Source organism: Passer domesticus, chromosome 5, assembly GCF_036417665.1.
Source record: "Passer domesticus isolate bPasDom1 chromosome 5, bPasDom1.hap1, whole genome shotgun sequence".
Classification (NCBI taxonomy): domain Eukaryota; kingdom Metazoa; phylum Chordata; class Aves; order Passeriformes; family Passeridae; genus Passer; species Passer domesticus.
In genome coordinates, this window is record NC_087478.1 from 82,710,838 (window position 1) to 82,735,181 (window position 24,344).

At 43.7% G+C, this 24,344-nt stretch overlaps 1 protein-coding gene across 4 annotated transcripts in view; it reads left to right on the top strand.

The window, feature by feature from the left end:
- The window catches only part of ST8SIA1 (ST8 alpha-N-acetyl-neuraminide alpha-2,8-sialyltransferase 1), a 94,394-nt gene extending 71,107 nt beyond the window's left edge, over positions 1-23,287 (top strand). For 2 of the 4 annotated variants that reach the window (XM_064421525.1, XM_064421523.1), the window contains one exon: positions 20,827-23,287. In XM_064421525.1, the coding sequence (XP_064277595.1) occupies positions 20,827-21,313 (487 nt within the window). In that variant the 3' untranslated portion in view covers positions 21,314-23,287. Of the gene's footprint in view, positions 1-2,707; positions 2,808-2,932; positions 3,203-20,826 lie in introns of those variants that run through there. The other 2 variants (XM_064421526.1, XM_064421524.1) reach the window with 2 other exon arrangements.
- Positions 23,288-24,344: the final 1,057 nt, after the last annotated feature.

Genomic DNA, 24,344 nt, shown 5'->3' on the forward strand with positions numbered 1-24,344 from the left:
GCCAGTCAGCAACGTGTGTGGCTGCACAGTGTGGTATAAAAAAGGGACTCTGTTATCCCATTTTTAATTTTCTGCTGATTCAATTTGCCCTTGCCAGGGGACACTTGGAGCAGTCTGAGTATGAGGAAAAGCTCCTTTACCTTTCCTTGGATGTAAATGCCCAGCATGGTGCAGTTTCACAGCTTCACTGATAGTGAGAACAGTTGAACCTGGTCAAAGCATGAGGGGAGAAATACAAATCTTCCAGCTGAGCACTGAGAACTGAAAGCAGCACCTGGCAATTGTAGGCTCATACAGAGCAAATGTGTGAAGCCCAAGAGCTGGTGGCTGAGCTGGACAGACAGACAGCTCATGTGTGGCAGCAGTGCCTGCCTCCTCTTTCACCCTGATCTAGCAGAAGTGAAACAGGAATTTATATCCTCCCTGTAGGACATTAGGAGATCCTAATCTCCACCAGCTGGTTACTCAGTTCTGGTCTGAAATGAGAAAATACTTTTTCCTCTTTATGTACTGTGCTAATGAGTTTTAAATCTTTAACTTTGGATGCTTAAATTCTGATTAAGAGATAACCAGCTAATTTAGAAGTGACTAATAATTTTCTCAGAAAAAGTATTTTTACACTAGTTGATTAAATCTCTCAGAATCATCATTCTTCAGGCAACCTTTGAATTTTTGGCCCCTTTCCACAGAGACACTAGGGCCTTATGCCTTACATGTGTATTTATTTACCCAGTGCTGTACAGGGATTGAAGTGCCTCATTGCTAGCTGCTTGCTACTGATCCAAGATGGAATTTGTGGAGTTTGGTGCATGTTCCATACCTCAATTCATCTCCAAGTGTGGCTTTGGCAAAGTTGCAGAGCTTTGGGTTGAACCAGCCTTCGCAAGCTTCATTTTCCAAATTTTCCTTGGAGTTTGTAACCCCTAGCATGAGGTGAGAACAAACCCTTGTGAGAGCAGGTCATTACATTTTGAATCATCTTAGAATGAATGTGAGTCAGAGCCTCTAGCAGTTCTGAAAATCCCTCCAGCTGTTTCTGTTTAGCTTTCCACTGTGAACTGTAACCTCTTTTAAAGGGGCATATTTGGGCTTGTCCTTGCAGTCACACATCAGACCTGGGAGGGTTGTTCCTGTCACATCAAAAACCCCTGGGTTTTGAAAGGAATCACCCCTGAAGTGCATTTAAAAGTGAGAAGTCAGGGGTGATTTGAGGAGAAAACGTTGCACAGGTGCAGGGAATTTGGGGTTGTTCAGGGAGAGATGAAAGGACAGATGGATTGGGCCAGGCTGTGATACCTGGAGGGAACATTACAGTCCAGAGTTTGGAATGCTCCACAGAGAGAAGTTTTTCAGTCAAGTGGCACCAGTCTGTTTGCCTCAGCACTGCAAAAGCTTAGATGGTGGCTCTAAGAGTTCCCTGGCATGGAATGAGAGGGAGAGCTTACAGTAAAGCTTTTTTTAAACCAGCAAAAGGGGGAAGTTGATCCCTGAATTACACAACAGCCATGCCAGCTAAAAATGAACTGGAAAAAGCTGTTTTCAATATCAAGAGCTTTCTTTCCAGATAACCACAAATGTTCTCTCATTCACAAAAAAAGAAAATGTAGGGGTTTTTTTATTGCCCTGATAAGCTGGGACAGACACCTGGGTCAGTGTGCTCCGGACTTGAAACAGGGCTCAAGGTCCTTGTTTATCTCCCCCTCTGTTACAAGGAGCCCTTTCTTCCCCTAGTCCCAGGCCAGAGTAAGAAGTCTGGTACATTTAGCAGAGTCACAGAGAAAGGGATGGTGTGTCTGCCTTGCTTTTGGTGTAGATCTACATCCAGGAAAGAAATATTTTATGTGACATTTCAACTACAAGGGTGAAAAGCATTAGAACTGCTTGGCCTTTACATGCTGTTCTGCACTCACTTCTCCTTGGTCTCAGTGAAAATTAAATGAAAGAAGGTCAATAAATGAGTGCTCAAGAGATCTGAGAGTGAAAGCTATGGTTTGAAATCCCAAAGATGCTCAAAGCTCATTTCCTTACGGAGTTTGGACTGTTCGAACAGCAGGTTTTAGTTCCTGCCAGGCATGGCTTCCTGGGAAGCAAAGGTAGGAATGCCCTTGGCTCCAGAGGGAATGAGGCAGCTCCTTGTTGTTCATTGAGGTCTTGTTTCCAGCCAGGCAGCAAAAATCACTTGATGCAAATACTGTGTATGTTGCTGTGCATCATTTTTTTGGTAAAAGCCACCTGTGTATTAGTCTGCTGTGGACGATGTTAAAAAAGAAAAAAGGAAGTCTTGGAAAGTGGTCTTGTGACATCTGAGAGTTCATGTGACTTGGGAAGTGAGAAAAGGCAATAGGAGATCAGAAGGGAGGGAGAAATGCAGTGTAGGTGGTTGTGTTGTGGTTTGGCACTGCCCAAGGCCAGGCACCCACAGAAGCTGCTGGCTCATCCTCCTCTGCCATGGCTGGGCAGAGCAGAGACAAATTTCAAAGGGTTCATGAGGTAAGGACCTGGAGGAAACACTCCAAGGGAAGAACAGGCTCAACTTAGAAATACAAAGTGACTGTATTTCTAACAAAGGGGATAATGAGAAGTAAAATCAGCCCCTAAAAACACCTTCTCTTCCCCCCAACTCCTCCCTCCTTTTCCTTGAGAGCACAAGGGACAGAGCCTGGGCGTTTGGTCAGTTCATCACCCAAGTTCTTCTTTCACTGCTCAGGGAGAGGAAGAGGAGTCCTTCCCTGTGGGGCCGTGGGTCCCTTCCCATGGAGACAGTTCTGCCTGAACTTCTCCAGCATGGCTCCCAAAACTGCTGCAAGGTGAGTCCCCCCATGGGCACACAGCCCTCCCAAAGCTGCTGTGGTGTGGATCAGTCTTCCACAGGGTGGATTCCTCCAAGGACAGGCTGCTCCAGCCTGGCAGCAGGGTCTCCTCTCTCCACCAGGTCTCCCACTGGAGCACAGCCTCCCCCTGGCATCCACCTGCCCCATTGTGGGCACCTTTGCCACGGGCTGGGGGTGGATCTCTGCATACCCCATGGATCCCATGGGCTGCAGGGGCACAGCTGTCTCACCCTGGTCTCACATGGCTGCAGAGAAATCTCAGCTCTGCAGCACCTCCTGCTCCTCCTTCTTCACTGACCCTGGTGTCTCTAGGTTGTTTCCCTCACATGTTCTCACCTCCTCCTCTTCTTTGGTGAGAAAAAAAAACAGTGCCCCACTTTGATTTTCTTTTAAATCTGTTACCACAGAGGCATTACCATCATCCCTAATTGGCCCTACCAGCAGCAGGTCTATCCCCAGAGCCATCAGGGACTGGCTCTGCTGGATGTGGAAGCTTTCAGCAGCTTCTCACAGGAGCCACATCCATGGCCCCCCTGCTACCAAAAACCAGGCCCTGCAAAACCAACACAGCTTCCTACAAAATTATTTATCAGGAAATGTTATGAGATTTTATTTTATGCTGTAAGTCAATTGATAAGGGTGCTTTGGAGAGGTTTGTGGGGAAGGAAGCATGGTACTGAGCTGCCTCAGTTTAATTACTACTTTGCTAGTGCTCCCATAAGCAAAATAAATGCTCTTGCTGTCATGGTTTCAACTTCCATTTATCACTGAATGAAATGTGAGAAATTAAATCAGAGTATGCATTTATGTATTTATAAATCCATGTCTTGCAGAATTAGGCATCTGAGGTAATGGCTAGGCTTGCTTTTTCTTCCCCAGAGCTTTCCTCTGGAATGGATGTTCCAGAATTTTCAACCTCCATGAGCCCCATCATCTGTTTGAACATGCATGCAGGTGTGAGTTTCAGCACTCTGCAGATTAATCTACAAGATCTGAAATGGGAAATGGGAGCAGCCTGTGTGGGTTCACTGGTGTTCACTCATCAGAACCTGAAAATTCTAGCAAACCACAGAAATGACTATGTCCTTTCAGCCTGGCTGCAAAGATGACGTTCTCATCAGCCTAATGCCAGAGGATGTCCTAGCCTGCCTGGCCTTTGCTGGGGGAAGCCCTTGTAGTCAGTCGCAGTGAAGGTATTGAGGCTTTGTGATGTGGAGAGAGTGGCTGGACCAAAGGGGGGGATGAATTGTTACTATCCTGTTAAAACTGTTCAGGAAAGCTCTGCAGGACAAGCCTGATGGGAGATTCTCTCTCTCTCAAGTTTTGGTTTGCCTGGTTTCCCTCCAGCGTGAGGGGGCAGGTCAGGCAGGTACTCTGCACTTGGAGCTGTAGCTGCTCCCACTGATGGGGCAAAGGGACTTCAGGTCCTCCAAAGGACATTTTCACTCCTTGCTAAGCTCTGCTCTTAGCAGGACCCACATGGTTCCATGGAAAACAGTGTGGATGTTGGATGACAGTGTGTGTTTAAATGGCAGTGAGTCCCACTCATTGCCTATAAGGAACAGACCGATGTTTTATATTCCTTGTTTCTGCCCTTCAGATGATTTAACAAGAATGCAATGAGCATGCGAGCTCTGCTGCTCCTTTTGTTTGCTGTTCCAATTGCCTTGTTCTTGTCTTTAGACAAGCTCTGGTATGAAAAGTTCTTTGCATAATCTCCTAAAAATGTGTTTTTTCACATCTCTACAGTTGCAGTAGTTTAGAGTGTAGCCACTCCCTTGGCTTTTGTTTTTTCTGGGTCATAAAAGAGCATGACACCTGAGCTACCTCATATTCTCTGAGGCTGTAGTTACAGTGTATGGGGTATGTTTCTTTGATATTATTTGGTGTCTCAACAATGTTTATCAGTTTGCTTTGTTTTCCTTCCTGAACTGTAACCTTTTCTTGCGGAGCCTGTACTGGGGCCATACCATGCCAACCATTTCTAACACCTTTATTGAGCATGGTAATAGTGATAAAACTAGAAAACAAGGAATGTCGTCGTTTGCCATGAACAATTTTATAGAAATGTAGGCACCAGTAGATCTTTGCCTTAATGAAGCTCTGAGCTGAGTGGCCCTGGGATCCTGGAAATAGGAGGCAGGTGGATGGATGATGGAGCTGACTGTGCCATGTTGGGCCAGCAGGTGGCTGGTAGGGACAGTGGTGACCTCTGGGGTCTAGATTAATGTTCATTAACAAAGGGAAGATTTTGCTAAAAAAATGTTAGCAAAGCATGAAAACCCTGTTCCTTTGGGGAGGAATCACGGCCTGGAGAAGGGAACAGAGATTTTTGAAAGATGTTTATATTTCCATATAAACCTGTGTCACTTTAGGTCACCTTAGTCTTTTTCACCCTCTCATAAAGTAAACTCAGTCTATGACTCCCTTGTGGTTTGCACATTGCTAGCTTTAAACACTTCTTTCCACATTGTCTTTAAATGTTTTATTGGGAGTTTTCTCCCTCTGTTTTCAGGCTGCAACTCTCAAAGCATCCCTCTGTGGCTTTGAACTCAGGCTGTTCCTGGGTGATCTATATAGCCTTTGCATAATTTTTGACTCAGCCTTTTGTCTTATTTTGCAATCCCAGCTTTGCAGGGAGGGCATGACAGTGTGAATAGTTGGCATCTGCTGGCTGATGTAAGTCCATGCAGCCACCTCATTTCAGAACTTTCTCTAAGTACTCCAAGGTAAAAATGATTTTGCACAGTGCAATTTTCTTGTAGAGCGAGGGAAGTTAAAGAGCTCAAATGTGTTAACTATGGAAAAGGCAAAAGGCTGGGCCATCTGCTAGGCAAGACATTGCCTTGGGGAGTTAAAAAATGGTCAGACACTCTGGTCTTTGGCCACCTGCACTTGTGCTGTACACACAGACTTTCAGGCTGTGCTGATGGGGCTTTGTTTTTATTCACAATTGCAGCTGCAGTGTTTTCCCTGAACTGTGGGGAAATTGTTTTCATCATTCCATTTTCTTCTTGCATGACAGACATCTCCACACATGTCCTTTCATTATTTGTTTATGGGCCTCAGCATTTAAAGGCCAAGGAAATTCTCTGAGTGGCCATCCTTCAGGGATTGTGGTTCGTTTCTTGCACAGGATTTAGCTGAGGCTGCTGGACTGTTGTTGGCTCCAAAAGGCTTGAAAAAAGTCCCTCTTAGTTTCCTTTACTCCTTCCCCTGAGATGCACGTTTCAAAATGCTGCTGCTGGGGTAATTGTGCCCTAATTGAATGAAGTCCTGGAGTGACTGTACTGAAGTCAGACATGACATCAGCAGCGTTGCCCAGGCAGCAGTTCCCGTCCATTGTTCTGTGCACACACTTCCCCAGCCCCAGACTGGGTGTGTGACCACATCCAATGATCACTGTCCTTCAGCAGAGGTGCAGCCTCAGCACTTGGGGCACAGCACAGGGATTGGGATGTGGTCAGTGTTTGCGCTTGCAGAAACAAAGCAGATTTCTTTGGAATCAATGATTTTCTTGTCTAAGCAGCACATCCAGTGTAAGATGCTGCCATTAGAGAAGGGATTGTTCCTTGCTTGTAAGCAGATTACTTGTCATAACGTGTTCAGGGTGTGCTGCTGGTGCCTAATAGCCCCATCTGTCATCCCTTGAGTTTACAAGGATAAATGCAGTGCCTCAGGTGATATATATCCTCTCAAAAGTGCATCTGGGATCTATATCAGAGTGATACTGAATTAATCTTTGTTAGATTTAGATAACTTCATCCCAGTGAGTTTCTTGTTATGATAATGATGCAGCTGGATTGTAAGTCCTCTTTCATCAAATAACAGCTTCCCTTGCAGAAAATTTGTATCCTGTTTGATTTGTGCTGTGTGTTCCTGTATGCTGAAGTCAACAGGAGTTTCTTTTGGGGCTCTGTGTGGGATCAGACCCTTTTGTTTGAAAGAAACCTCTTTTCTTTGATGGCATCTGTTTCTAGACTACTTTGGCATTTTCCGTGTTTCACCATCTCTGAGCTGTTTATTTCTACTTGCATCTTAATGACTGCTTCTGGTTGTTTTCCCTTGCTCTCATTAGAGCTTTTTTGGATCTCCAGTTGAGCTGATGAAACATAGAGTTTATGCAGTGTTTTTCACTTGGTCTCATTGCAAATACAACATACCTGGGAGGATGTGTGTGCCCTGTCAGAGTCAGCACGGGTGGGCTTCCATCTGGGTCCAGCAGTTCAAGGGTTACCAGGATGCTTTGCTCATTAACATTCCCTGTTTATACACTCATCATCACAGATGTGCATGTGATTTGCCCCAGTATTAATACAGCAAAATCCACTTCTAAAGGTGTTTTGAGTTTTGGGGTATATTTTTCAAAAGAATAATTTGTTCATCGAAAAAAATATTTACGATTTTTGTGTTTTCAAAAGCAGTTCATAAGTTCTTCTCAGGATAGTATTTTTTTTCAATTGAGAAAATTAGTTGATTTTTACTTTTTCTAAATGGTCTACAGTGGTGATAACAAAGTCTGGAAGTAAATATAATATAGGTCCAAGTATAAACACAAAAATAAGTTGGTCAGATCCCAGCTCAGCAAGTGATTTTATTTTTTGTTGCAGAACATAAGAGCCCTCTCTGGAATGTATTTTTGGGTGAGAAGTTGAATGACTGAAATTAGTTCTGGCTGGTTTATTTGGGTCTCACAGTAGAGGCACAGACAGCTTTCCTATTAATTTCAGCTACTCTCTTTTTGAGGAAGTTTGTTTTAATCAGTTGTTCATGGCAGTTTTCTGCCATCAGGTCCAGAATGTAATACAGGCAAGAACTTATACAGAATTAATTAATTAAATGACAAATATGCCACTTTAATACTTAATTTCTACTCCCTGTTTTTGTTTTTTTTTGGGGGGGGGGTTACCTCTGGCACTGATGCTTTTTCAATTCCTGATTTGAAAGAGTAAGTGGTGAAAGGACAGTGGTTTTCAGGATATGGGGAGCAATTTGGTAGGTTAAAGCTGATCCACTGGAATTCTTCATCTTGGTTTAATCCTTTTCCCACAATAGCTTGTTTGTTAGACAAGGAATAGAAACCTGCCAAAAGCTGTCATTGTGCTGAGAGAGAACCAAATGGTGCTGCTGAAAGATAAAGCAGGATGGGGCAAACCAAGCTGTCAGGGTGTGCAGTGCAATTCAGCAGGGCAGAGAATAACGTGGCTCTCATGGCAGAAGAACTGCCCCAGAATGACTAAAAAGTAGGACCTCAGTATCTGCATCTTCTTTTAGTAGCAATTTAAAAGTTAGAACTGTTTCAAGGAACTTTGAGAGTAGATGAAGATGGAAAAACAGATTGGAGAGATTTTATTCACTTCTGTAGCCAATTCCTGACATGTGGGTCACACTGAGAATTTTCTAGTAGAAAAACCCTTAGCACAATTATCTCTTCAGCTTTCATTGATTTTTTTTAGTTAACATGAACTTCACTAAGGACAGTCACTAATTTTTCATTAAACATGCAAACAGCAGTGCAGATGCTTGAAAGTTTCATGGTACTGAAATTGGAGGATTTGTGGAAGGAAAATAAGGAAGTAACTTCTATTGTGGATGTAACAAGCTATTCTTACATGCTGGATTTCTTGTTAAGTTACAGCTTAGCTGTGAATGCTCAGGGATAATGCTAAAGAAATGTAAATAGGGAGCTTTTTATTGCAAATTGGTTTTTAAGTTTCTTGGGAGCTTTTTAAAAATATTGCTGTATATTTAGAAATGTTGAACTGGTAACAACTTTTGAATGTGGTTTTGAATATTGTGATTCTAGGATTTTATTTTTTATCATCATTGGTTTTCAAACATGGCAATGATGTTTTTTAATGGGGTATTTCTGTGGAGGCAATGGGCTGCTAATTATATCTGAAAATATAACCTGCTCTCAATTGTCAGAATGTGCAGAAGAAAATTGAGGGCTTCTTTCCAATTCAGGACAGTAAATCAGAAGGTGTCTACTTGAATCCTGGAGCTTTCCCAAAGGAAATACAACCCGAGAGGATGACAAGCAGGATATTTTAAGTGGGACCTTGTATGCGTGTGGAAGTTGAAAGCATGTGAAAGCCTATAGCACTGTGGTCAGCATAAATGTAAAAATAAAGTAGAAAACTGGACAGTGCACAGATTGTGCTGTAAGAAGAATTATACAAGACTCCATTCCCTCCTGTGAGCATGAGGAATACATTACTGTGACCCTTCAAAGGGAAGCACTGAGCTCCTGTCCTTCCTTGGTCCTCCCTTCCTGAGCTGGCAGCTGAGCCTTGCCCTGCCTGTCCCCAGCCTGGGCTGGCCTCGCCCTGGCTCTTTTCCTGCAGGCAGGAGCTGGGGCATTGGGAATCCAGTTCTTCTGCTGGCTTCGAGGTCCTTCTGAACAGAAAAGGGACACAGTTTCTCACAGTGTCACAGCACTGCGTCCCGAGCTGTTATACAGGAAGGCTCTACAAAACCATTGTCCTGAAAATGGGAACTTGCACAAGTTCTCGCTGTTCTCGCAGGAACAATTTTTAGAACAAGATTTAGAGTGGAGATGGTGTAGCTGCACTCAATGTCTGTACATTTGACTTTGAAAGAAAAATGCTCTCTGCCTCTGGGCTGAGCAAGAAGTTTTTCTCCATGTCAGGAGTGTGAATTATGAGTCTGCTCATAGATTTTGCAGTACAGTCAGATAGCTGCTGAAGATCATCTGTGAGCTTTTTATATAGCAAATATCATCATAGTTCAGAGGCAGGAGGACACTGGTGATATCCCTGATTTCTTCTGCTCGTTTTATTTTATTTTTTTCAGCATCTGACAGTCTAGCGTTTGAATTTTTTATCTCAGATTTTGTGGTAGTTACAGGACATGGCGAAGCATTTCAGGACTGCTCATTAAGAGCCTTCTGAAGTCATCATCTCTTACAGTGCTGACACTGCAGGATTTCCAAGGAGCTTTTTGCATCTTCTCTGTTCCTCCTTCAGTCCACTTGCAGCACCTCAGCTCTGCCAGAGCATCTGTCCCTGACCCAGCCCTAGCAGAGCCCCTACACCCAGGTGATCCTTTGTTCCCTGACTGGTGGGGCCATCTGTAGGTGATGCTACCTGCAAGTGAGCTGTTCCCAAACAACAGGAGTCAGATTGTGCTGGAAAAGGCCCAGCTGCTGGGCTGGCCCAGGGACCTCGGGTTTGTGCAGCTGAACTAGGTCACCACTGCCCCTGCCTGGTGCTCCAGCGCCTGGGAGTGCAGAGGTGGCATTGGGCAAATCCAGCCGGGAAGGAGATGATGTGTATTGGCTGAAGAGCTTCTGCAGGCTGGCTCTGGGAAAGGAAATCCCTTAGGCACACCAGCATGCTCTCCTGCAAATTGTTTTGCTTTTCACTGCATGCTCCTAGGCCCATTAAGCTAGAAATGGGACTGGCAATGGCTTCTGGAAGCAGCACCCAGCACTGATTTGCCACAGCATCAGTGCTCTGTTTATTTTCATCACTTCATGCTCCAGCATAGTCGCTGCCATCCCTCATTTTCCCTGGTACATTAAACCTGGCTCAGGAATGCAAATGATTGTGCTGGATGAATCATCTCCATAGCCTTGTGCATCCAGATGATGTCATTGTCTTTGCTTGTATGTTCAGTGTGCTTCTTGAATAATGCAGTGTGCTGGTGGTCCCTGAAACTTTCAGTATCTGGCATATGAGATCATCAAGACTGAGCTACATCCTAATTTGATGGAATTTGGTGTAAATCCACAGATACCAGGGGAATTGTGTCAATTTAAAGACGCCAGACAGGATCCTCATGATTGCGTTTTTACTCCATGTCAAAGTATATTCAAAGTAAAGGATTTGTCATATTTGACAGTGCTCCTTAGGTTGGTAATTTTTGACATAAAAATGCAGATGTGGGGGAAAGTAGAAAAAATGGTCAGATTTTTAGAACAAGACTAGTTACTACTAGTGACTAGTTACTATTAGTAACTAGTTGTGACTAGTTACTACTACTAAAGAGTAGTTGGTATTGCAGGCAAAGTGCTGGATTTACTGGAGCGTGTGAGGTTACTGCTGAGCCTGGTGAAGCAGAGCAGTGCTGTGCACTGGGGCTTAATCTGCTGGAGTGGCAGATTAAGAAAGAGAAATTCTGACCCTGAGACAAATTCAGATAAAGATATGTCACTTGTTAAAAACTATATTTGTTTTCCAAATCATTATCTGGGTAAAGCCTATGGATATAAACCTCAGCAAGAGCTTCCTAGTGTTGCACATCACCAGACAAATTATTCTGGCCGTGGTCTGTGGAAACATGGAGCTGGATTTCACCCCTTGTGCTATTTGAGTTGCTGCTGTGGGAATATGTGTGCTGAGCTGTTGGGATATAAAGGTCTGTCAGGCATCATCCCTGAATGATCATTCCAGTGTCTGGAAATCTTCTGGGAGTGGGACTGATTCCTCAAGGAGGAGTTTATGGTTGTGACTGTTCCGGTGATTCATGGCCCACCTCAGGTTCTTGGGAGCTGCTGACAGACAGCTGCTGACATTTATAGCTACTTTCAAACCTACAGTTTGGAGTTCTCTGAAGAATACTTTGGCCTTCTCTAACAGGTGCCCTTAAGGTATTCTCTTTTCCTGTGTCTGAGTTACGCTGTGGACCCCAGGCCATACCTCCCTCCTCCCTCAAAACACCCTTAGCCTGGCTTTTAGGTCCACATCCATATTTTTTTAAGGTAATATGTCACTGCTGCTTCAGGGAGCCAAGGCACTAATGGTAGCTTTTGTTCTTGTTGGATTAGTCAGTAATACTTCAAAATGGCTTACTCTGTTTGTATCTTTGGTGTATATTGTAATCACATAAAGCACATGGAACTTATTAAATATTAATATGATTGCCTGAAGTCCTTTGACAGAATCTCTCCTGTAATTCAGGATTAAATGCCCTGAGCATTAAAGAAAAGGAACTTATTTTTGTGCTGTCTGAATCGGAAAGAAGTGTCAACGGTGTCTTCTGAAGTCAAGCTCCATCCAGTCTGACAATTCAATCCCAATTCCTTGTGGTTGGCCATTCCCTGAGGTAGAGAGCAAAAGTGAGAAAGGTCTTGTTGCATGGTATTTCAGATTGTGAGGAGGTGGGGCCACATCTGAGTTATGGCACATTATATAAAAAAGAGCCATAGCATCTTTAGATGTGTGATAGGGGAAACCACCAAGCACAATTATCAAGTTGCTCCTAAATTATGTAAATATCTCTGCCATCTCTTCACTGGCATTTGGAAACTAAGAAATAGGGAATTAAATGTTGTGCTCCACTTTACTCAGGCAATGCATAGAGGGCTCTAAAGTACTCCCTGGCTTTCAAAAGCATCATTTTGTCCTAGCAAAAAGCAGTTCTCTCCTGCTACCTTAAGAAAAAAGTTTGCTTTTTACTTCTTTTACACTATCTCCTTTAAGTGAAGTTAGTGAAGGGTAAAAAGGTGTAGGAACTAAAACTTGCACAGATCTCAAAATAGTTGAAGATATTAGAAAAAGCTCCAGCATATTTCAGCTATCTGTGCTTTGATTGTTCTATCCTTTTGGTCAAGATTGTTGTAGCTACAGCAATTTAAATTGAGTACAGGCTGCAGTACACAGAGCTGAGGGGAAACCTTGGCAGTTTGATTGTGCTGAAAAGAAGTTTAAGTAGCATTCTCAGTCTTAAGCACCAAGAAGCATCTTAGAAAATTCATCTGGATGATCTACCCAAAATAATGGACTCTCCTAAGGGTATCATACTGAACCAAGTTCCAGAAGCATCTGTTAAGGCTTAAGAAAAGGTAACAGGAAGTTACTAAAGACCTCACTAAAAGACAAAGGAGATTAATGGAAACAGACAAACATCCTACCAAAAGCTGGAGTTGTTTCCAAAGCAAATTGAATCTATAATAAGCTCTGGCTGACTAAATATTTTATCTATGTAGCAGGTAGAAAAAGTTTCCAAGAACAACTAATCAGAGGGATGAAAGCTTAGTGCTACAACCTCTTTCCAGCAACCACACAAGCCAAAAAGAAGCAGGGAACACCCACCCCCACCCACTGTGTGTGTATGGTTAGTTGTTGGCCAGCTATAAAAAACAGGTATAAAAGGGAGGCTGTATGAATTGTTTGCACCTTTTCTCACTGTGGAAGACACAGAGATCATCCCCTGTGCCAATGGGGAGGCTCATCAGGCTGAGACTGAGATAATTTTATGTGAATTTAAGGTATAGATACAGGGTGGATGTGAATTTGTAGGCAGAACTGGGCTCACCCATGAAAGAAGAGCAGTGTGTATATTTCCTGACTGAAAGCTGCCTTGGTACTTGAAGACTGGAGGGTGTTGGAAATGGTATCAGTGTTTAAAAACAGTCCTAGTGAAAAATGGCTCAAGTGTATCTGCAATTTGGTGGAGACTACAGTAAAAGGTAGTATTAGTGAACACCTGAATAAATGTTTGTGCTCTTGCAAAACTTGGGGGGTTCTTTGAATTGGTGCACGTGAATATCCAGTAGATAGAGAATATTTGAATTTTTAAAAGGCTTTGGACAAAGGCACTGAGGCAATCATGAAGTAAAAATGTATTGGTAGACTAATTGGTTAGGAGGATGCAGAGGAAAACAGATTAGGCAAAGATTTGGAAGTAAGATTTCCTGAGGTACTACACTGACAAACTACACCAAGTATCAGGAAATCTGAGCTGAAAATACTTGGATGTGCAGCTGAAATATACTGGTTTTGTTTCTAGTCCTCCTTAAGGCTCTGTGTGTGAGTTGCAGAAGGGAAAGAAGGCTCTTTCAAAGATCCAATGTTCAGCAATCAATGCACCTTGGACCCTGCTGTGGAAGCCTTAGGAGCACCTAATGCTTCCAGACATGGCTGAACAGCCCCAGGATGGCTGTAAATTGGTATTAGATGGCAGGAAAGCCCTTTTGTTCTGAAGGTCTACAGCTGCAGTCCTTGGGCTGGTTTGATTTCCCCTGGCTTATTTCCAGGAATTTTACAAATGGCCTGAGCTTTTGTGTGCCAAGGACTGGAAGGGACTTCCTTGTCTGTCAGACATTGTTTGTTTCTCTCTTTTTTTTCTGTAATTTCAGCCTTGTGTTTGGATCCAGAGCAATTTGTCACCTCCTCTGTTCATACTCAGGTGGCCACTAGCTCATTGCTGAGCTGCAGTGCTCGTCCCTTTAGGAGTGCAGGGGAGGTTGCCCAGTGGGAGCAGCTAACTGAAAAAATACAGATATTTCTTTTATGTATTCTAGAGTTGTGTGAATTTATTTTACCCCATTTCAAGTATTTTAGATTCACCACATATTCCTATGGGTCTGAACTTTTCTTACCAAGCTTCTAGTTGACAGTTTTTGAGAGGGATTTGTGCTGCAGCCGTGGCATGGTCTCAGAGAGCACCAGTGATTCCTGTACTAAAGTTTAAAAAGGGTACTTACATACTCAAAAGAGCACATCCTAGTTACAGTTCTTGCTATAATTCCTGTTGAAACATTTACTGTTTTAAGTAATTTCCTCCAGTTTATAATTTTGGTAGCACAGAGCACCTTTAAAAAGAATACTCATTAAAGCATTGCTGTTTTCCTCTCTCATTCCAGTTTTTTTGGAGAGAGCTCCAAGAGTCTGAAGAGAGGATGTAGTTGAATGTCACCTTCACTGATATTTGCAAATTATTAATGTTTGAAGGATGTCATGATGTTAAAGAAAGAACTGAAAGACTCAGCAAAAGTGTTCTCAGCTATGAATAGGTCTTTCATAACTGCAATCACTTGGTAGATTTTATGTTTGGGTGACAAAGCACAGGAGGCCAGCACAATCAGGAAGGTGTAATGCTATTAGCCTTGTGTTTCTGCAGTGCACCTGTGGGCAGTGATCTACAGGGACCCGTCTCTGCAATGTGTTGGAGCGAAAGATCCAGGAGATGATTGTTTGGTTGCTGTCCCAAAGACACAGCAGTCTTAGGGACACTGTCTTAATCCAAAGCAAATCTCCTAAAGTGTCTGGGCTTCGTTGTGATTCTTTCTTCCTCGGGTTTTTTTTCTATTAAAACCCGAGGAAATGTGTGATCTGGTTATGTTTCTGCTCAGCTCTCTGGTGTGCAGTCCAGTGAAATTCAATGCCAAATATATGAGACCTAGCTCTGTGCTGTTTGGTAGTAGTAGCACCAGGTTTGGCAGTACCAGCTTTTTCTTAGCTGATTTCATTGCTTCTCCTACTTTCCCATCTTCCTTTCAGCTGCAATAGTTTGGAAGTATTCAGAAGACTTAGGAATACCAGGCAGTAATTTTAACAATACAAGTAATTTACATCCATGTTGTTCTGTCTGTCCTTTTTTTATTATTTCCACTTGTGTGAGACTACAGCAGCCACAATTTTCGAAGAGTCAGACAAAGATGAGCAGCTCATCTTCTGAAAGCGAAGATGAAGGCTGTCAGATAACAGAAAGGGTTGATGTTTACCTCTGCTGCTTTTGGAAAGAGTAGCTATTTAAAACACATCTTAATTTGAGTTGGCAGAATAAGGATCACACACAGTCCCAAAATACCAGTGAAGACTGGTTGTAATGTTTCATTGTTTTGCTGTACAGGATAGCTGGCTCTGTGCTCCATTGAAAAAGTCAGCTTTCCCTTGGCACTATATCCAGTATTTCCAGGGCCACAGAGGAATGGGTGGAGGTGTTTAAAAAGCTCCAATTAATGCTTAATTCAGTCAGAAAAGAAGCCTACTTCTTCATGAGGATTAAAACATAGCTCTGCTGTGTCTCACTGAACCTTCTGAATGCATCACATTATTCTGAAGGTCACATGCTAAGGACAGTGCATCATAAAGAAACAGATTAGCCCAGAAAGTCACTGGAAATAGTGTTTTCCCCTCCTTTTGGCTATTTAAAGATGATGGTCGAAGTGCCCAGAATCTGTGCATTGGAAAACACCATTCAAAAGGTTTATGAGAAGGAGAATGAGGCAAATTTGTCTTTAATTATTGGTGTCAGAGAAGAGCAGGCTCTTGGAGGCTGGAAGCCCTGGCCATAAGAAGCAGCAGTGTGGGGTCTCAGCAGGCTGCAGGGAAGGGATGAGCTGGAGTGAGTCTGGGAGTCAGTCACCCCTGAGAGCAGTGAAGCATCTATTACATAAAGAGCCAGCAGGGAAGAAGGGCAAAGGGGAAGGAAAATATGGGAATAGCATCAGCCCACTCATGGCATGAGCTCTCAGCTGGGTGACTGTGGTGCCTGTGGAGGGACCCAGAGTGAGAACAGGAGAGAATCCCTCCTGCTGAAGGTGTTTGACATGAGGTCACACAGAAGACTGGGGATCCAAGCTCGTTTTGCCATTGACTTTAGTGGATTGTAATTGATCCTGAAGTCAGGTAGCAGTTCTTAAGGTGAATAAACAGTGGCTTGTGTATCTGGGAAAGCTGGGATAAAATAAGAAATGGGTTTATAGTGCTTTAAGTGCTCAATTCTGGCTCCCTGTGTGGACAAGTAGAAAGTCTGCACCTAAAGCGTGCTGGAAGTGCCCACACGTGGAATGAGCACACAGAAACAATTTGTTAATTGGGACACAGCCTGTGTGTCAGTAAGGTTGTCTGCACAAGCCCCAGGGGGGCACATCATCAAGGACTGCTGGATATGAGTGAGAGCACGGGGCATAAAGGAGGGCACTGCTGTTTGAATGGCACTCTGAGGAATGAGTGCAGTACCACCCCTCTGTCACAGCAGAGGAGGCTCAGATCTGTGTTTGCAAGCTGACTTCTTGTGACCCCAGCTGTAAGCAGAGTCCAACAGCTGCAGCAAACTGCTAAACCATTCTTGGCTAATGCTGACATCAATTAGCTAAATAGTTTTTGTGAGGTTACTCTTTATCATAGGACATAACAAATGTAAGTCTTTATGCCTTCTGCTCTATTCCCTTGAGCTGTATTTGTCATAATTTTAAAATAATACACTATTTCTTTGTCATCTGAGCGGTTCTCATTATGTAATTTTATTTTTTCCCCTCTGGTAAGTCAACTCCCAGTTAATCCAGAATGCTGAACCTGTGACTTTGCAGATGCCAACAGAGTCAGTGCCTGAGATATCGTCACAGGCATGAGATAGAGGCTCTCTGGGGAGATCAAAAAGAAACCAAGATGCAAGGGAATGCTGCCATAATTATCTGCAAGAAGGTTAGCTCAATGTCACTGCAGCAAATTCCTTGTGGTTGCTGAGAACTGTCTCTCAGTACCAGAGAGCAGCACAGTGCCTGAGTATCTGCTAAAGAACATCAGTAAGAACATTAAAAACAGATTAAAAACAAAACCCCCAAAAAAATGTTCTTGAGTCTGCAGTTGTTCTCCTATGACAGTGTGCCACAGCAGTTTTCTCTTGGATGAATATTTCTCTCTGGAAAAGTAGAGCAGAGCATTTGAGGGAATTCTCCAGCTGCAAACAAGGAAACTATTTCTCTGCTATCTGTGCAGCTCTGCCTCCACATGCTGCTGAAAGTTGCTGGGTTTAAGTTTATCTTTCCTAGGAAGCTGAGAGAAAAATATGGTCCTGGTGATCTGAGTTGTTCACTGTCCACTGAGGAGTGCAGTGGAGCTAGAAGTGCCTGGGCTGGACCTGCTGTGATCTGTTTTGGCCAGGGCTCACAGTCGCTCGTGCCTCTCTGGGAGCTGCTGGAACATATGGCAAATTCCCCAGCTGCTTGTGGAGTCTCCAGGTGCTGCTCAGGGCTTGGAAGATTCCAGCTCCAGTTTTGCCCACATGCTAGCAACTCACCACATGTTTGTGTGAGCTTGATTGCAGAAGGTCAGGGCAGGACCCTGACAGCAGCTCAGCCGTTTCTTGCTCCAAGCTGCCCTGGGAGATAACGTCGCCTGAGATGCACTCTTGTGCAAAGCTCTGGATTGTTTGATGCATTTCTTTGGAAGCTGTGTGTGTCTGGTGGAGCTGCACAGCTCCTGGGCTGTGCCACTGAGAGGACTGAACACTCGGAAGAGGCCAGGACTAACCAGGAACCAGCAGCTCCTCGTTCTGGGTGAGGACTGGCACAGGGAAAGGCATTTGTGCCCGTGTGGATGCAGGGGTTGCACCAGGCTGGCGGTGCCTGTGCCAAGACATGCGGGAGACAAACACCTTCGTGCTCCTGTGGGCACTACAGAGCCTCAAGGGAAAAGCCTTCCTGGTGTCTTTGTCAAGCGTGGAGTGGCCTTCTCGCTGCCTGCTGGCATGGGTGTGCTGTGGTACCTAAAGCCTGCAGGGCTCCCTGTCTGGATTGGGAGTTAAAGAAAAACACACTTGAGCTTCCAGCACCAGCTCTAGAAACTTGCTTATGCACAGCATTTATCCCAGATTTCTCAGCTTCTATCCAGCCGGTGAAGTGTCAGAATGCTGGAGAGTGCTCCCATTTTTACAGATAGGTAACAGAAATTTTCATTTGTTTCTAATATGTTCCCTTGTGAGGTGCTCAAGATGAGCAGCATCTTTTTGGCTGTCAGACCATCAGCCCAGCCATAATCAGCAGGTTTTATGTTTCTCCATGGGCTCTTGGCCACCTGTATAGTGTCCACCTGCTGAACTGGGCAGGATGCCTGCAGCACTGCCATCCAGACCATTGGAATGAGGCACGGGTTTCCAGGAGGTGATGATGTTCCTAAAGGACTGTTTGCAGCAGGGTGACAAATGCTGCTGTCCCTTCTGCATGGAGTCCCTCCCATGCACTGGTCTCATGGCACTGCTGTTTACTTCCTGTTACTTTAAAGCTTTTGGGGGGATTTATTCAGAAGAATTGCAAATGTTGTGGCAATAATAGCAAATGAATATCAGTCTCTGGCCGTCTGAGACTGAGGTTTAATGTGTTCATCCTGAGCTGCGTGGGGCTTTTCTAAGAATGGTAAATTTGCTAGAAAATGCAGGTTTAGAATAACCACAACTGTTTGCCCTCTGCAGTAAAATTTGTGGACTAGTTCTAACTGGAAAAGGACGTGGTGCTTCAGGGGTGACAGTGAATGTGCCTCTGGCCCCTCCTCAGCCCAGCTGCAAGGACCCACAGCATCAAGGTGTTTGCTAACACCCCTTTGCTGTGGAAGGAAGTTTGAGCCTGCAGTGCCCAGTGACTGTGCAGGGACTGAAAGCTTGCTGTTGGCCTTAGGACCTTTCCAAAGTAATTATGGATATTAGAACAGTTTGGGTGCTGGGGGTCTAGGCACTTAGGGGAATAATGAAGGTATTAAGCTTGAAGTTGCTTTTCTAATTTGTTTTTTTCCCCTTCAGTGAGAGCGTCCTGATGGAAACAAAATAAGCTTGGTAGGATGGAGCTAACTAATGCACCTGGCAATTTGCAGATTGTCCTGCTACTCCTTGGGAAGAGAGGCTGTTAAAGCTAATTTTGGGGAACAGTCATAGGTCTGATAGTGATGGAGGGAGAGGCCCAAGTGAAGAGGCAGACAGTGAATTTCTGCCAAGACACCTTGGTCTTGGCTGGCCTTCTACACTAAGCTGTGTCTTGGCTGGCTCTATAGAAAAGAGTGCCAAATGCAATAAGTTACGAAATTATTGGGGGTATTTTTGTAGGTTGGGGTTAAATTGACATCTTGCTTGGAAGCCAGTGGCTTTGTCTCCATTAGCAAATAGCACCATGCAGGAAGAGCAGATCTGCAGAGCAGAGAACCAGTGAAGAGCCAGACAGACTTGAGATTTCAAACCAGCTTCGTTCTGATACCATGTGCAGGAAGTTTTGCAAGAACCTGTAGCAAACCTGTAGCAAAAGAGACCAAATATTTAATATTAAAAATGTCAACAAAGCCTTTCAATTTATCAAGAATATTTCAAGGGGATTTTTGTTTGTTTGTTTTTTGCCAAAACAAAGACTACACGAAGACCTGGCATATATTATGAGACATTCCAGTCCTGTTGAAGCTGTTTGGGGTTTGTTTTTTTTTTTCCAATCATTTCAGCTGAAATTTTGTTTATTACTTCTTGAGGTCATTTGGCATTCTATTTAAACCTCTTTGTGTCATTCTCATTATAGTTTCAAAGAGGTTTATGCATAAAATTGATCTCTTTATAACCATTTTAAAACATATTATTATACCTATTTCTGCCTGCGCAACAGAAAGGGAAAAAAAAATCCAGTGCTGCTGACTTAATTTTCTTGTTTTGACTCTGCTGGTGTGTGACTAGGGAATTAGTCATGACACATCTGCCTTGGCCGCAGGAAACAGTGAGAGGAGGCAGCAACATGGGCATTTGGGAGCTGAGGAAAAAATGGGGATCACATGCAGGGGAGCACCCTAGCTGCAATGAAAGGAGTGTGTGAGGCTTGGGCAGAAGTGGTTCTTCGTGTAGTAAGATTCTCACTCTGAAGACTTTGGACATGGTCAAGTGATAAAGGTGGGGAGGAAACCCCACCTTGTAATCCATGATCCTGGCTGTGGAGCAGTTTGTCAGTCAAACATCAGCAATAAAACAGCCTTCAGCAAATAGCTATTGACAATTAAACAAATTGTAATGTGCTGCTTTGATATCAAAGAAATAATCTGTACATATACCTTGCTCTCCTAATCTAATTTTAGGAGAGCAAGGTATATGTACAGATTAATTTAGTCTGCCTTTAAGAACAAGAACAAGACAGATCTGAAAATTTATTTTATAGATTCCCATACCTGAAAAATCTAAGTTGGTTTTTGGACAGTTGATGCTGAAAAGGATTAAGTCTGATGGAATGTTGTCAGTGTTCATTTATTTTTTTTTAAGGAAGATGAAATCAGAAAGGTTTTGGAGTTAGCAGGGTACCAGATAGTTTTCAACTCTCTGTTTGGGTGTCTGTTTTCAAAAAAGAGGCAGTATCAGACAGCCAGAAGTTTGTCTGGACTTTCTCTGGGCTTGGAAAAGGTGTGCAGTGAGTTGTAAATATGGGTATGAGGAGCAGCCCTTAGGTGGATTGTGAAATATCTGGGAAAACCCATGTGTGACCAGCCCATTTTCCCTTGTGATTTTCCAGGTTCCAGAATCTGCTGTGGTCCCGAAAAGCCTTTGTGGACAGTGTGAAGATCTACAACCACAGCTACATCTACATGCCAGCCTTCTCCATGAAAACGGGGACAGGGCCCTCCCTGCGTGTCTACTACACCCTGGAGGATTTCGGTGCCAAGCAGGCCGTGCTGTTTGCCAACCCCAACTTCCTGCGGGACATCGGCAAGTTCTGGAAGAGCAAAGGCATTCACGCCAAGCGCCTTTCCACGGGACTCTTCCTGGTCAGCGCTGCGCTGGGGCTGTGCGAGGAGGTGACAATCTACGGCTTCTGGCCCTTCTCGGTGGACCTGCACGGGAAGTTTATCAGCCATCATTACTATGACAATGTCCTGCCCGACTCCGGGTTCCACGCCATGCCCGAGGAGTTCCTACAGCTTTGGTTCCTTCATAAAAGCGGTGTGCTGAGAATGCAGCTGGAACCTTGCGAGGACGCTCTAACCCAGCCTTCACCCTGAGGATCATCACAGTTCAGGAGATCAGTAGTTTTTAATTTCCGCGCTCTCCGACAGAGTTCTGTTTTATGTTGGTTGTTTCTAAAGGGATCTGCATGGACCATAAAAATGCTACTTGAAGGCTAAATGGAATATGTCCTTATTGTTTAGTGCTTTTTGGAACTGGGAGAGGATGAAATGTATCTCTCCATCAAGTCCATTCAGCAGTGGTGGGAAAAAAACCTCAGAAGCAGCACAGCTGAACTTTCCAGGGACATTTTTAAGTGACAAGTGTAAAAAGGGCATTAAGGCTCAGAGAGTCACCGGGCCACTCATAAGCTTTTGCTGACAGTGCCAAATATGACTATCTCTTCCAAATTCCATTTCATTCCAGGTCAGCACCCTGTAGAACTTTCCTTTTTCTGTGCTTTTTTCCTCTGTTTGGGGGTGTGTGTGTAGGACAGCACGTGTGTGTCATTGACTCCTTGGTTTCTTTTCCTTTTATTCCTTTTATTTTTGATGTGTCATCCCCTCCCCCGAGGAAGGAAAAGGAAGGGCTTAAAAGCCCAAGGAGCTGAGTACCATCAGCTCCTCTGAAGACTCTTGGGAGAGTGAAGGTGCTCTGAATCTGGTTAGAATGTCATAGGAATGCCTTGCTACTGAGGATGGCTAGACCTATGTATTGTTGGTATTATCAGGATGGTTCAGGTCACTGCACTTACAGCTATGCCAGTGCTGTACTGTGGGCAAGAGCTGGTTAAGGCAAATTGGTCTGAAAAGAGAGCATGTTACAAAACCAGCAGTGAAGTGCAGCCTGATTTCAGTGACCTGCTGCAAGATTTCCGCAGTGACTTTCATAGCAGGGATGGTTCCTGACCTGTTTTTCTGTCCAGCCTTAGGGATTAATTCTGTGTTCATTTGGACTCCAGATGTTCATGGACTGTTGAGGGTATTTGAGGGGTTCAATGGAATGTAGAATGAGGTTCTTCATGTGCTTACAGCAGGAAAAATTGCAGAAATGAATGTAAGTGTCATTTAAAATTAGTCGAAGCTTTGAAAATCGTTTCTCTGCGTGTGACTTGCTCTTCTGCTTGGATTGTAATGTTAGCCTTAAAGACTTGTACTTCTCACACGAGATTGTCTCTGCTTAAAGAGAGTCTGGGAAATAAAACAGCCTTTGGGAGCACCAAAAAGCTGCACAGCCAGCAACAAAAACGAAAAAAGGAAGGGCATGCCTGATGCAAGGCAGCCCTGCTCACAGTGGTGAATCCTGTCAGTGTGCACAGTGCCTGAAGGACTGTTTTATTTTGGGTTATTACTTGGGCAGCAGATGGTCCTCTCACTGTGGAAATGAGAAATCATTTTGTTTGTTTGCTTTAACACTGGAGGATAAGAGGAGAATCCCCGCTCAGTCTGCCGCGCAATTTAAGCTGCAAGATGTTACCACCATTAACTTGAAAAATCCAGATCAGTGTTCTTTTTCTTATGATCTTGTCAGAGAAAATCTAGTCAATGTGTTGGAACAACAAAACTGTCATCAACTCTCCATGACAACTTCCTGTTCTGTTCTAGCTCCAAAGTTCTAGTATTTTGGGGAATGTGTCTTCTCAAGTGTTGATAAGGTCTCTCTTTGTAGAGTGCCAACTGCAAGTTCTATAGATACAAATAATTTTTTAAAAAAAGTTAAATCCATGGCTCTTCTTTAAATATGAGTAGTTCAACTCTGTGTAGGAAACTGGGGAAAAATAATCATGTTTTTATTTTTAAACCTATGTTTCATAATAAAAATTTTCTTTTGGAATAAGGATATTCCAAGCATGAAGTGGGCACTGTTTTGTAGGATTACAGGACAATGCTGAAGGGTAATGTGGAGATTTTGGAGTGTTCTAGCTACTGTTCTGATAGTACCTCAGTATTGTTCTGAATGTACCTCATAGCCCATGTTATCTTTGTCCATGTTTTCATTAAAAGTAGAGTCAGCACACTGATGGAACCTCACCTGATAATTCATTCTGTTTCATTAGTGCATTACCTATGGTGTAGGGACTCGGTGAAAAAGGATTTGAAAGTAAAATATTTTCCTTGCTGCTTGTTATGGTAGAATTTGACTGAGCCTTTGTAGGTCCCTTCTGGTGTCTGCAGTCCTGATGTTTGCCAGGAGATAGCTTCCAAGGAATTATGGGGCAGGAGGCGCCCAGGCTGTGTGATGTGCGGCTGATACTGGAGAAGTCTCTGGTTCTGGCCCTGTTCACATCTCGGTACAGTGAGTATAACTGGTACACACAGTACAAAGGCAACCACATTTGGTGAGGAAGTAATGGCTTCAAGGGTAAACATTTTTCTGTAACTTGAAAACTGGCAGTTGAGAAAAGGAGAGAGACAAAAATAAATGCCACTTTTTAGAGGCAAAATCTGGTTTAGCTGACTTGTCAGTCCATGGAAACGCTGGCCAGCAATCAGCCTTTTGCCCAGCAGGTGAAAAGGGATGCAGGAGAGCACTGCAAGTCTTCTGTGGCAAGAACAGTCAAAAAGACAAAACCAAGCAGCTGGGAACATAAGAGTGGCTGTTACCTGAGGAAATGTTGGAGTGAAGGCTCTCCATTCCTGTGGAGTGTGGAGCCTGTCTTGGGGATGTCGTGGAGGAGGGCAATCCATGTGCAGGAACACTGATATCAAACACGGCGTGGCATGGAAGGGCCTGAGAATTTATCCATCTTGAGGAGGGAGGTCATTGCTTGTGTTGCTGTATTTTGAGTGAAGTCTTTTGAAATCTTAATGTCTTTTTAGTGAAATTCCCTCCTGCAGCACCTCTGTTTCTGCTGTCAGTCCCTGGGTTTCTCTCATAGTGTAGCTAAAGCTGCACAAATCTGCCAGGTGGAAAGCCACTGTAGTTAATCTTCAATAAAATCTGGTTCAGGCTGGCCAAATCATTTGTTAATAGTCATAGTTTTTAATTTTATCATAGAGCTGCCAAGGGACAGAAGTGCTGGAATATTGCTCTGCCTGTGGAGCAATCATTGTCCCATGTTTGTAAGGAGAATAAATTAAATACCTT